The 13387-nt window shown below is 36.0% G+C and overlaps 1 protein-coding gene across 1 annotated transcript; it reads right to left on the bottom strand.

Annotated features, from left to right (window-relative positions):
• Window positions 1-442: 442 nt before the first annotated feature.
• On the bottom strand, window positions 443-12638 carry LOC134267377 (bystin-like). Its single transcript, XM_062749596.1, has 10 exons — window positions 12446-12638; window positions 9291-9382; window positions 9079-9199; window positions 8160-8292; window positions 3577-3719; window positions 3067-3164; window positions 2571-2649; window positions 2362-2427; window positions 1373-1581; window positions 443-897 (listed from the first exon to the last, which is right to left on the bottom strand). Exons 1-10 carry the CDS (start codon window positions 12587-12589, stop codon window positions 663-665), a joined length of 1320 nt encoding a protein of 439 aa, XP_062605580.1. The 5' UTR covers window positions 12590-12638; the 3' UTR covers window positions 443-662.
• Between the last annotated feature and the right edge of the window lie 749 nt (window positions 12639-13387).

The raw sequence follows: 13387 nt of genomic DNA, 5'->3' as shown, positions 1-13387 counted from the left end.
TTTACATCGAGGTAAGGCTGACTTTGCAAAAGAAGTTGTATTAATAATGCAATGTTCTAGGAACATATTGTAACGTTTTGGCATAAAGTGTAAAGATAAACAGCATTCTCAAAAGTCCAATTAAACATTTGAGAAATTGTGACTGAGCACAACAGACACGAGGATAAAGCATCCTGTCGACCGGTGAACCACCGTGAGCAGGCCTCTATTAGGCTGACTTGTAAATCAACCATAAAGAAAAGGAAAAAAGGATGAAGATGATAACGTGGAAAGAAAGCAAGATTTTAAAACTTAGCAAAAAACCCAACAGAAATAAGGAGAATGATATATCCTACACACTGAGAAATCGACACTTATGTCTTTGGAAATGCATGTACCATGAACAATTGACTCACTGAATAACCGATTCAATGAATGATCCATTGAATAAAAAGTTTGCAAGTGATCAACAAATCTCTTTTTAATTTTTTTGAGAAAAATAACAATGTATACAAGATTCTGTACATGTATACGTCTGTGATGCTTTAAAACATTCCAAGTCAAGATCTCCAAAAAGAGCAACTCAACGGATGTCAATCACTCATTTTCCATCACGACAAATCTAATGTCCTCCATCATAACAAATCAATCGTCCTCCAACATAACAAATCAGTCAATGTCTATCAATCGTCCTCCATGACACCACTCCCTCCTGGTGGCTCTCCTTCAGTGTCCCGACACTTGGAGTGAACAAGTTCTCGTCGAATTTCAGGAGTAATTTTGTCGTGAGTTTGTGCTCGTAACAGTTCCATTAATGCCTCCTTTTGTTCACTAGAAATGTCCTCCTTGTATCGCTGTACAAATGTCAGAAGTGATTGGTGCCATAACACAGGTAGCTCTCTCTTGTCTCTTTGGAATCTGTAACAAACCATCACAAGAAATAAATTGATTATCTTTATCTAGACTGTGCAACAAATCATTACAAGAATAAATTTAAAGAAATGTTTTTGACTTTTCTTCATCCTCTTTGCCAATTACTGTAGATCACTATATTTTCGTGACACTTTATTTTCGCGAGACAGTCATTGACTCTTGATTAGCAAGACAAAATTTTCACAAATTGTGGTCATTGCTCTATATAATCTTAATGAATGCTATTATACGTGAAAAATTAAATTTTCGCGAGCACACTGTTTTGCATATTTACGCGAAAATAAAGTTCTCGCAAATAAAAAGTGATTTACAGTATCCCATTAATCCCAATATTAATAAGATCTTACAACAATATTTTACCTATTTTATTACTGCATTTTAGCATCTTATTTACTACAGTTGACAGAAGAAATGTTTGCAAATCTTAAAATAACAGAACTCAATAAATGATGAATCTTACCCTAGAAAGTGGAAAACAACTGCATCTACCACTCTGTAGGGGAGGGCATACTTTTTATCCAGTAATGTCTTCAAGAAAATACTGTTGGCTCCATTATAATCCATTTCAGCAATCTTCAATATGGCAGCTGCAGAATGTAACATGGGGACTGAACTTTTGGCCAAAATACTGGCGAGAATGATAGCTTCCCTCAGTGTGCAGTTACCAGCCTGAGTGTAAACATAAACCACATTACAGAATCTTGTAAATGTAATCTAGCCATTATGTTGATCTAAGTGACAGGTTCCAGATCAATAGGACAAATGGATGGTGGTTGCTATTTAGTTAATCTTGTAGTAATCAACTTTATGTGGCAATCATAGTACTATCTTTAGAACATTTATTTTGACATAGATTTCTCGTGGAATAAAATTTACAAAGTCATGTGATTTAATTTTTAAAAATCTCTTTCCCATACTTCACCTTTGACTTTAAGTACATGGTCCCTTATGATTTATGAATGTACATATGAAACTTGTCACTGGAACTCAATGACATTCTGTGCTATTATGGAACAGTTTACTCAGATTGCTCAAGTACATTAACGATTTGGATGCTACAGGTGACTTCTATTTTTAAGTAAAGTTTCTCTTTTAGGCTACAATTTATTTGTCATTAGTACTGTTCACAACCTTTTTTCCATTATTTTTTAACCCAACTAGGTACACCTAAGATACACTTAATGGAAATGGGGGAGAGCATTATCTTAGATTATTATGATCATAGATGATATACATGAACATCTTTTAGCTAAACTATTTACAATCATTTTCAGAAACATCAATTTAGAAGCACTTGACTGTACACAAAGCTACATTTGACCTCGTATGATGCTTAAATAATTATCTGATGTTATGTTCCTAATAATGATGGATGATCTTTTTGTCCAAAGTAATATATCTGCCTTTCATTGAAGGTCTAATCTATTATTGACTAAAAAAAGGTTTTACCTCACACAGTGGAAGAAGAATTCCTTTGAAAAATGCTGCAGGTTTAAACAGGGATTTTCTGACTGCCTTAAAAGATAAAATTCATTTAATTAACGATAAATTGGTCTAGAGAAAACTTTTAAATTTTAGGAAAACAAACAATTAAGCAACAAGTTTAAAAATCTTGACAGGAAGCTAAATCTGATCATCTTCTTTGTGTTAAAACTTACCATGTACAGATGGAAATTCAGTCTTTTGTACTCAGCAATGTCATCTCTGATTCTTGGAAGTAAAACTAAATTAAAGAACCTAAAAATAAAATAAGCAACAAAATAATGTTCCATCTTAACTGCACTGCAACTTAACACTTGTTACACTTACAAATACATGTGTGTACTTACCTTTTTACGCTTTCTTGTTACTTATTTCTTTAAATTGATATATCACAATTGGCAACCCTATTGTTAATTTGACTGTTTAAAGAGATTATAGAACTTGAGATAGAGTAAAACGGTTTCTTGCAATATTTATGTATTTGTGTCACCAAGATCAATTTCACTTAATAACTATAATTCTGTCAATACATAAATCTTTTGATTATAAATACATAGATCCTCTTTATCAAATAAACTAGCTCCAAAATTCCCTTCCTTGAATCTCCACACCAATATAAAATGTACAGATACTCTATACCATTTACCCTATCCTTAATGTCAATCCACCTACCTCTGAGCCATTTTAGCGTTGAGGTTTGAGGCAAATATCCGCGTGGCTTGATACATGGCAGCTGCTGACCAAGAATCAGGTTCTGTTAGGTATAAAACCTGAAAGAAGATGACACAAAAAATATGTCCAAATTACTTATGTAGCTACAAGTATATCTGATTTGTAATTTAAGTCAAATACTATGAAAGCCCTAGAACCAAGGTCAATACATGTATGGGTACCCAGAGAAAGGACTTGTCACAAGAAACATCAATAATACAGTTTGTACAAATGTCCTTAATTTTTGGCAACATTCTTAACCTTTCAAATAAGCCAAAATAAATTGTCTTAAAATAAAGTTTTACTTCTGAGTCGGACAGCATTAATTTTTCAACCCATTGAAAAAAATTACAATAGTGTTTTTTTAAGTAGAGGAGTTCTTTTTTATTGTATTCTAACCCTACCCTACTAATAATGAGTGGCATTCACTAGCCCACTTTCCTTGGAATTTAATCATTTGTACACCATTACCTGCTCCCAGTTCCTAAGGCTAGGGATGATTTTAAAGGCTTTTGGCAGCTTTCCACTGCGATATCTCTGTAGAATGGGTCGGACACTCTTATACATGTTCACAACTCTGTCATCTAACTGCTGCATCTGTACACTGGCATTGTCTATAAAATCAACATGCAGGTAACTATATTACATTAATTTATTGTTCTTACCCTACATTTGACTTATATTTACAGTCTGTTTTTCTTTAAGGTTCTTACGTGACACTTACTTTTAATTTCTGTCTGTTTTTCTGTGATTTGCATGGTTCCTTCCTGACATTTGACCCCTTTCTGTGATTGTCTTATTTCCAACCTCACATTTGACTCTTAACCTCGGTCTATTTTTTGTGATTTTATAGTTCCTACCTTACATTTGACTTTTAATTTTGGTCTGTTTTTCTGTGATTTTGTGAGAGCTACCTTACAATTGACTTCTATTTTCTGTCTGCTTTCCTGTGATTCCTACCTGACATTTGACTCTTAATCTCTGTCTGTTTTCCTGTGATTCCTACCTGACATTTGACTCCTAACTTCTGTCTGTTTTCCTGTGATTCCTACCTGACATTTGACTCCTAACCTCTGTCTGTTTTTCTGTGATTCCTACCTGACATTTGACTCCTAACCTCTGTTTGTTTTTCTGTGATTCCTACCTGACATTTGACTCCTAACCTCTGTTTGTTTTCCTGTGATTCCTACCTGACATTTGACTCCTAACTTCTGTCTGTTTTCCTGTGATTCCTACTTGACATTTGACTCCTAACCTCTGTTTGTTTTCCTGTGATTCCTACCTGACATTTGACTCCTAATCTCTGTCTGTTTTCCTGTGATTCCTACCTGACATTTGACTCCTAACCTCTGTTTTCCTGTGATTCCTACCTGACATTTGACTCCTAACCTCTGTTTTTCTGTGATTCCTACCTGACATTTGACTCCTAACCTCTGTTTTCCTGTGATTCCTACCTGACATTTGACTCTTAACCTCTGTTTGTTTTTCTGTGATTCCTACCTGACATTTGACTCCTAATCTCTGTCTGTTTTCCTGTGATTCCTACCTGACATTTGACTCTTAACCTCTGTCTGTTTTCCTGTGATTCCTACCTGACATTTGACTCTTAATCTCTGTCTGTTTTCCTGTGATTCCTACCTGACATTTGACTCCTAACCTCTGTTTGTTTTTCTGTGATTCCTACCTGACATTTGATTTTTAATCTCTGTCTGTTTTCATGTGATTCCTACCTGCCATTTGACTCCTAACCTCCATCTGCTTTCCTGTGATTCCTACCTGACATTTGACCTCAAACCTCTGTCTGTTTTCCTGTGATTCCTACCTGACATTTGACTCCTAACCTCTGTTTTCCTGTGATTCCTACCTGACATTTGACTCCTAACCTCTGTCTGTTTTTCTGTGATTCCTACCTGACATTTGACTCCTAACCTCTGTCTGTTTTTCTGTGATTCCTACCTGACATTTGACTCTTAATCTCTGTCTGTTTTTCTGTGATTCCTACCTGACATTTGACTCCTAACCTCTGTTTTCCTGTGATTCCTACCTGACATTTGACTCCTAACCTCTGTCTGTTTTCCTGTGATTCCTACCTGACATTTGACTCCTAATCTCAGTCTGTTTTCCTGTGATTCCTACCTGACATTTGACTCCTAACCTCTGTCTGTTTTCCTGTGATTCCTACCTGACATTTGACTCCTAACCTCTGTCTGTTTTCCTGTGATTCCTACCTGACATTTGACTCCTAACCTCTGTTTTCCTGTGATTCCTACCTGACATTTGACTCTTAACCTCTGTCTGTTTTTCTGTGATTCCTACCTGACATTTGACTCCTAATCTCTGTCTGCTTTCCTGTGATTCCTACCTGACATTTGACTCTTAATCTCTGTCTGTTTTCCTGTGATTCCTACCTGACATTTGACTCTTAATCTCTGTCTGTTTTTCTGTGATTCCTACCTGACATTTGACTCCTAACTTCTGTCTGTTTTCCTGTGATTCCTACCTGACATTTGACTCTTAACCTCTGTCTGTTTTCACATTTGTGATTCCTCTGTTGTTTTCCTGTGATTCCTACCTGACATTTGACTCTTAATCTCTGTCTGTTTTCCTGTGATTCCTACCTGACATTTGACTCCTAACCTCTGTTTGTTTTTCTGTGATTCCTACCTGACATTTGACTCTTAATCTCTGTCTGTTTTCCTGTGATTCCTACCTGCCATTTGACTCCTAACCTCTGTCTGTTTTTCTGTGATTCCTACCTGACATTTGACTCTTAACTAATTCCTCTGTCCTTTCCTGTGATTCCTACCTGACATTTGACTCCTAACCTCTGTCTGTTTTTCTGTGATTCCTACCTGACATTTGACTCCTAACTTCTGTCTGTTTTCCTGTGATTCCTACCTGACATTTGACTCTTAATCTCTGTCTGTTTTCCTGTGATTCCTACCTGACATTTGACTCCTAACCTCTGTCTGTTTTTCTGTGATTCCTACCTGACATTTGACTCCTAACCTCTGTTTTTCTGTGATTCCTACCTGACATTTGATTTTTAATCTCTGTCTGTTTTCCTGTGATTCCTACCTGACATTTGACTCCTAACCTCTGTCTGTTTTTCTGTGATTCCTACCTGACATTTGACTCCTAACCTCACATTTGACTGTTTTTTTTCTGTGATTCCTACCTGACATTTGACTCTTAATCTCTGTCTGTTTTCCTGTGATTCCTACCTGACATTTGACTCTTAACCTCTGTTTTTCTGTGATTCCTACCTGACATTTGACTCCTAACCTCTGTCTGTTTTTCTGTGATTCCTACCTGACATTTGACTCCTAACCTCTGTTTTTCTGTGATCCCTACCTGCCATTTGACTCCTAACCTCTGTTTGTTTTTCTGTGATTCCTACCTGACATTTGACTCCTAACCTCTGTCTGTTTTTCTGTGATTCCTACCTGACATTTGACTCCTAACCTCTGTCTGTTTTTCTGTGATTCCTACCTGACATTTGACTCCTAACCTCTGTTTTCCTGTGATTCCTACCTGACATTTGACTCTTAACCTCTGTCTGTTTTTCTGTGATTCCTACCTGACATTTGACTCCTAACCTCTGTCTGTTTTTCTGTGATTCCTACCTGACATTTGACTCCTAACCTCTGTCTGTTTTTCTGTGATTCCTACCTGACATTTGACTCCTAACCTCTGTCTGTTTTTCTGTGATTCCTACCTGACATTTGACTCTTAACCTCTGTTTTTCTGTGATTCCTACCTGACATTTGACTCTTAATCTCGGTCTGTATTCCTGTGATTCCTACCTGACATTTGACTCCTAACCTCTGTCTGTTTTCCTGTGATTCCTACCTGACATTTGACTCTTAATCTCGGTCTGTATTCCTGTGATTCCTACCTGACATTTGACTCCTAACTTCTGTTTTTCTGTGATTCCTACCTGACATTTGACTCCTAATCTCTGTCTGTTTTCCTGTGATTCCTACCTGACATTTGACTCTTAACCTCTGTTTTTCTGTGATTCCTACCTGACATTTGACTCCTAACCTCTGTCTGTTTTCCTGTGATTCCTACCTGACATTTGACTCTTAATCTCTGTCTGTATTCCTGTGATTCCTACCTGACATTTGACTCTTAATCTCGGTCTGTATTCCTGTGATTCCTACCTGACATTTGACTCCTAACCTCTGTCTGTTTTTCTGTGATTCCTACCTGACATTTGACTCCTAACCTCTGTTTTTCTGTGATTCCTACCTGACATTTGACTCCTAACCTCTGTTTTTCTGTGATTCCTACCTGACATTTGACTCCTAACCTCTGTTTTTCTGTGATTCCTACCTGACATTTGACTCCTAACCTCTGTTTTTCTGTGATTCCTACCTGACATTTGACTCCTAATCTCTGTCTGTTTTCCTGTGATTCCTACCTGACATTTGACTCCTAACCTCTGTCTGTTTTCCTGTGATTCCTACCTGACATTTGACTCCTAACCTCTGTCTGTTTTCCTGTGATTCCTACCTGACATTTGACTCCTAATCTCTGTCTGTTTTCCTGTGATTCCTACCTGACATTTGACTCCTAACCTCTGTTTTCCTGTGATTCCTACCTGACATTTGACTCTTAACCTCTGTCTGTTTTCCAGTGATTCCTACCTGACATTTGACTCCTAACTTCTGTCTGTTTTCCTGTGATTCCTACCTGACATTTGACTCCTAACCTCTGTCTGTTTTCCTGTGATTCCTACCTGACATTTGACTCTTAATCTCTGTCTGTTTTTCTGTGATTCCTACCTGACATTTGACTCTTAACCTCTGTTTTTCTGTGATTCCTACCTGACATTTGACTCCTAACCTCTATCTGTTTTTCTGTGATTCCTACCTGACATTTGACTCTTAACCTCTGTTTTTCTGTGATTCCTACCTGACATTTGACTCCTAACCTCTGTTTTTCTGTGATTCCTACCTGACATTTGACTCCTAACTTCTGTCTGTTTTCCTGTGATTCCTACCTGACATTTGACTCTTAATCTCTGTCTGTTTTTCTGTGATTCCTACCTGACATTTGACTCCTAATCTCGGTCTGTTTTTCTGTGATCTTTTCCATTATTATGTCAGCCAGGGTTCGCCGGACTGGGGGGTCTTTACACATGAACATCTGCAAGGCTTTCTCATCTTCTTCATTTACCTCCTATAGAAATCCAAAACACTCATGATATCAACTTCAAGTTTACTTCTGACTGATCATTCTTCCATTAATGATTAACTTATAATCACAGAGAATTTCTGTGATTTCCAAGAGACATAGAAAAATTTATTCCAACAGGTCTGAAAACAAAATCCTTGGACTTACAACAGACTGAAGATACTTCAGCCTCAATAGCTGTCCACAGACTTACAACAGACTTATAGAATTCCTCAGACTTACAACAGGCTTACAGATGTCCTAACACTTAAAACAGTCTTACAGAATTCCTCAGACTTACAACAGACTTATAGATCTCCTAGACTAACAACAGACTTAAAGGTATCCTTAGACTTACAACAGACTTATAGATGTCCTCAGACTAACAATAGACTTATATATGTCCTCAGACTTACAACAGACTTGTAGATGTCCTCAGACATACAACAGACTTATATATGTCCTCAGACTTAAAACAGACTTATAGATGTTCTCAGACTAACAACAGACTTAAAGGTAACCTCAGACTTACAACAGACTTATAGATGTTCTCAGACTTACAATTGACTTGTAGAATTCCTCAGACTTAAAATACACTTATAGATGTTCTCAGACTTACAACAGACTTACAGATGTCCTCAGACTTAATAAAGACTTATAAATGTACTCAGACTTATAATAGACTTGTAAATTCCTCAGACTTAAAACAGAATTATATATGTCCTCAGACTTACAATTGACTTATATATGTCCTCAGTCTTACAATTGACTTACAAATTTCCTCAGACTTACGATTGACTCATAGAATTCCTCCTCCTCCTCAAGTTCCTCTTCTGACTCGGATTCCTCCTCACTTTTCCTCGGCCCCAGAGATGTCTGAGGAGCTACAGCTCTTTTACCACGCTTATCACTTCTTAAATATTGGAAATAAGTTGTTAATTCACCTAAGGATAAAATCAAATTTATAGATTTTAGGGATATTATTGATACAAATTTCCTCCCACCTCTGTCCCCTCAGCCCGTGTTCTTCCTGAAGTTCCTCTTGCTGAAGCCTGGCTTGTTGTAAAATTCTTTTGGAAAGCTTGTCATCAACATACTGAAAAAAAAAATATTCTTATACTTATTATGAGGTTCACAATATTTCTTCTTTCTTAATTAAGTTTACTGAATAGGGGAAAAAAATTAAATCTATAAATATCGTTTTTATGAACTGTGTTTAAACAGTATAGTTTTTTTTCCATCAAATAAACATAATTAGCAATATTTTTAATTATTAAAGTTATTGTCAATTATAAAAGTTATGGTCAGTTAATAAAATAGGAATAATTTGAACTATACAAAAAAAATTGTTTTTTAAACTACGATATTGAAATTGTTAATTAATATTGCTTCTGAATGAAACCAATCAAATACGGAATCAGGTCATAACCACATACATGTGATATGTACTGGCGGTACACAAAATGTCACATATTTTCGACCCCATTCACGGGCTCACGGCGGTACACCAAAATTCACAGGAAATGAAAACGTGTACCATATTTTGAAATGTTTACCGGAAACCACCATTTTTCTTTCATTCCCGCTCTCGCAACACCGGAAATCTCAAACTACGCATGACTTACTGTGCTTGATTAATGTAAACAAAACATCATGAACGAAGGTGTGAAATATTCCCAGGATAATTACATCGTAATTAGGAGATATAATTAGGAGATATCAAAGCGTTTTGTTTGGCTGATTGCTTTTTAATAGGACCTTTATCAAGGATTTTTTAAACTGTAATTTATTAAAAGTAAAGACATTTCAAAGAGAAAACATCATTCACACTCAACACAGGAATTGGAGACACTTTGTGACAGCAAAACAAAATTTAATATTATTAGCCATTATTTGACTAGGCATACATATTGTCTATTCAAACACAGATTAAGAGAAATGTCTTTTAGTACAATTTAAAAATTGCAGCTGAAAGTAGACAACTAGACTCATACAACAGTGTACAATAAACTGTTTTTAAACACTGTACACTACTTTTTACTAAGTTCAGCATTTAGCACAGTTTATTGCCGAAATTCAAAATTCTTCAAGAGTTTCTTGAAATAAATAATAAATCATAATACATGTTATGCAGTGGTGCACCTGTTCATTGATTTGAAATTTATTATTCAATAATAAATACCTTATATTGTTTTTTGGTCGATATTTTGTACCATTTTTTGTACAGTTTTTTGATTAGCAATGTACAGTATTTTCACCCAAATTCCAGTATTTTGAAGCAGGGATTGACATTAACGGTTGTCCGATTGCCCGTGACAAGTAAAACATCAGTTCGGACAAGTGAAACCATCAATGTACTTGTCCGATCGGGCAAGTGGATATTTCTGATAGAAACATTTTTTTAAATCTTACATTAGTTTATAAACAAAACAATAAATTGAACAGTTGATTTCCGCCATAATCAGGACATTGTTTTTGCATTCGGAATCCCTCGGTAGCGTTTCTGGATCATATCTGTACCTTTATTCAGGATTCGGGTTCGGTATTCTGTTTTCCTTCGTACATGCATGTAGTTTACAAAAAATGCGCTCTCCGTCTGACAACTTATATGAACTAACGTTACATTCTAACGAAATAGATATACATGTAATAGAATAGTTTATCTATTCAATTACATAATATAAAGAACACAAGTGGTTCTCGATGCTCGATTCCAACATGGTAACTGTTTTATTGCCTCAACAGCATTGGGAAAAAAATTCAAAAAAAAAAAATTGTAAGGCAATATTATTAGTGCATTTGCTGTGTGTGTTTACAGGATAGTAAATGAAGGAAAAATTAAGATATATTTACAAAATGTAGCATCACCGTCATATCAAAAAAAAAATTCCGCCAGCTAAGTTCCAAATAGGCCGGAGTTAATTTGTCACTCTTTATTATTTACAACAACAAAGTGAAATACAGTAACTGTTATTTTCTTCTTTCAAATTTTGGGCAACCAAGTTTTCCGTTCGGACAACTCAAAATTGTAGTGCACTTGCCCAAAGGACAAGTGAATATAAAAGTTAATGTCTATCCCTGTGAAGGCTGCTGTACAGTATTTGGGTCTAGAAATTATCACATGTATGTAACCACTGCATTCTACCGTTTCATGTTTGAGTTCGAAGTTTTGGTTGTGTAGATCATTTATCATAGAAGACAAAGGTATTAAACAGTTTGCCAGAGCATTTCCTCTGAAATTGTACATGAGTCATAGTGTAAATGAGTGCGTTTCTGAGGAGAAGGGGTACCGAGTGTAATTCAGAGTTATATACCTTGTGTTATTATCTATCGATACTATGGGGTTAAAGATTTATCTCAAACAAGTGACTGTGATGAACGGGCAATGCATACATAATATTAGATAGAACGTTCTATCGTTAAAATGTTATTGTCCAACGGACCCAGTTTAACAATAGAATTCGTTCCGTGTATTCGTATTGTAGCAAAAGAAACACGGGCGATAACTTGTAGTCAGTGATTTACTACGGACAATCTAGAGAGTTCCGAATGTAAACATGGCAGGTAAATTTGAAGCGAGAGAAAAACGTTGAGAAAATTAATTGGATTTTCGTCTTTATATGGATTATTTTTTGGGATAAAAGGCATAAGCAATCTCAAAAAGGTTTGTTTTGATTAATTTAATAGTTATTTCCAGTGCAAATCCTTTTATATTCTTCAAAATCGTTTCGGAGCAGATCCGCTCCGATTTGCTACATTGCAAGTATACGGGACGTATTTTAACTGTGGTGAGGGCTTGTACAGAGACACAGATTGCACTAACATAATATAGACAACCATTACTAACACATAAGAATTATTACCGCTAAGTCTGAAAATATTTCAATGGTTTAAGCATTTTTAAGAAAAAAAGATTAAGAAGGTTTTGAGCAGTTCTTTTAACCCTGCTGTTTAATACAGTTTATTAGTTTTAGAGGAAATTCGAACGCTGAAGTTAGAAAGTCGTTGGACATCTTCAGGCAGACAATACAATCAATCAACGTATCAAGAATCCTACACTAAAAGATGTCTACTTTTAATCAATTCATCAAACTTTAACTGAACAAATGGATTTTTGGCAGACCTGCGTTTTATTATTGACCAGAACTACTAAATTTACCTCGTCATCTTTCTCTTTCCTATTCCTGACTTTCACTCTCCCGGTGGACTTTAAAGTTTTGTCGTCTAGAATCTGATCTGCTAGTGGAACGAACTTCTCACCATCCTCCGTTTTGGATGATTTTGTTTTCTTAACTTTTCCCATGTTGACAAATTTCACGTGTTGGGTTATATGGTGTTTGTAAATCTAGTGTTACAGGAAGTCCAAACAAAAATATTGGGCTTGTGGTAAAACTAGGTAATCAGTGACAATGTCAACATGAAGTGGTTAAGTTTCATACGAACGAGTCTATATAGGACCGTAAGAATCGATGGATATAGAAAAAATAGAGGAGATTAAACAGTGAAATAAGAGATTGGGGGTTTTATTTTGGTATTTTTTGTTCTTTTTTTCAGTGACGTAGCATCGTATAATTTGAAAGTGGGAGGGGGGGGGGCAGAGATTTTTTTTTTAATTACTTGGAAAAGTTGATGTGATATGGTGAAATAGTTTTAATGTATTATATATATATAAAGATGATATTACATATTTAAAAAAATAATACTTGGTAAAAAAAAAAAAATGTAGCCTTGATTGGGTTTGAACCGTGTTCCTTTGGATTGTGGGGCGAGCTGCCTATCAGCTGGACCACGGAGTGATAGAACCATTGAATTGTGAATCATTTAAATAGCCATATTAAATCTTACTTCACATAGGCGTAGTCACAGGGGGGGCAGCGGGGGCACTAGCCCCCCCACTTTCAGATGTGGGGGGGCAAGAGTATGTCTGTGCCCCCCCACTTTTTAAAAGAAGAACAAAATCAGTTATTTTCCCCAACATTACCTTTACTATAGGAAATATTCATTGAATGGATTTCAAAGTAACTTGCCTTTGAAAAAGTTGGCCTCTACCCCCCCCCCCCCCCCCCCCCCACGAAATAGGATTTTCGAGATTTGGGGAACT

The sequence above is a fragment of the Saccostrea cucullata genome, unplaced genomic scaffold (genome assembly GCF_032062105.1).
Source record: "Saccostrea cucullata isolate Sc308-1 unplaced genomic scaffold, CSIRO_AGI_Scuc_v1 ctg832, whole genome shotgun sequence".
NCBI lineage: Eukaryota > Metazoa > Mollusca > Bivalvia > Ostreida > Ostreidae > Saccostrea > Saccostrea cuccullata.
This window is presented reverse-complemented; position numbering and strand designations above follow the sequence as displayed.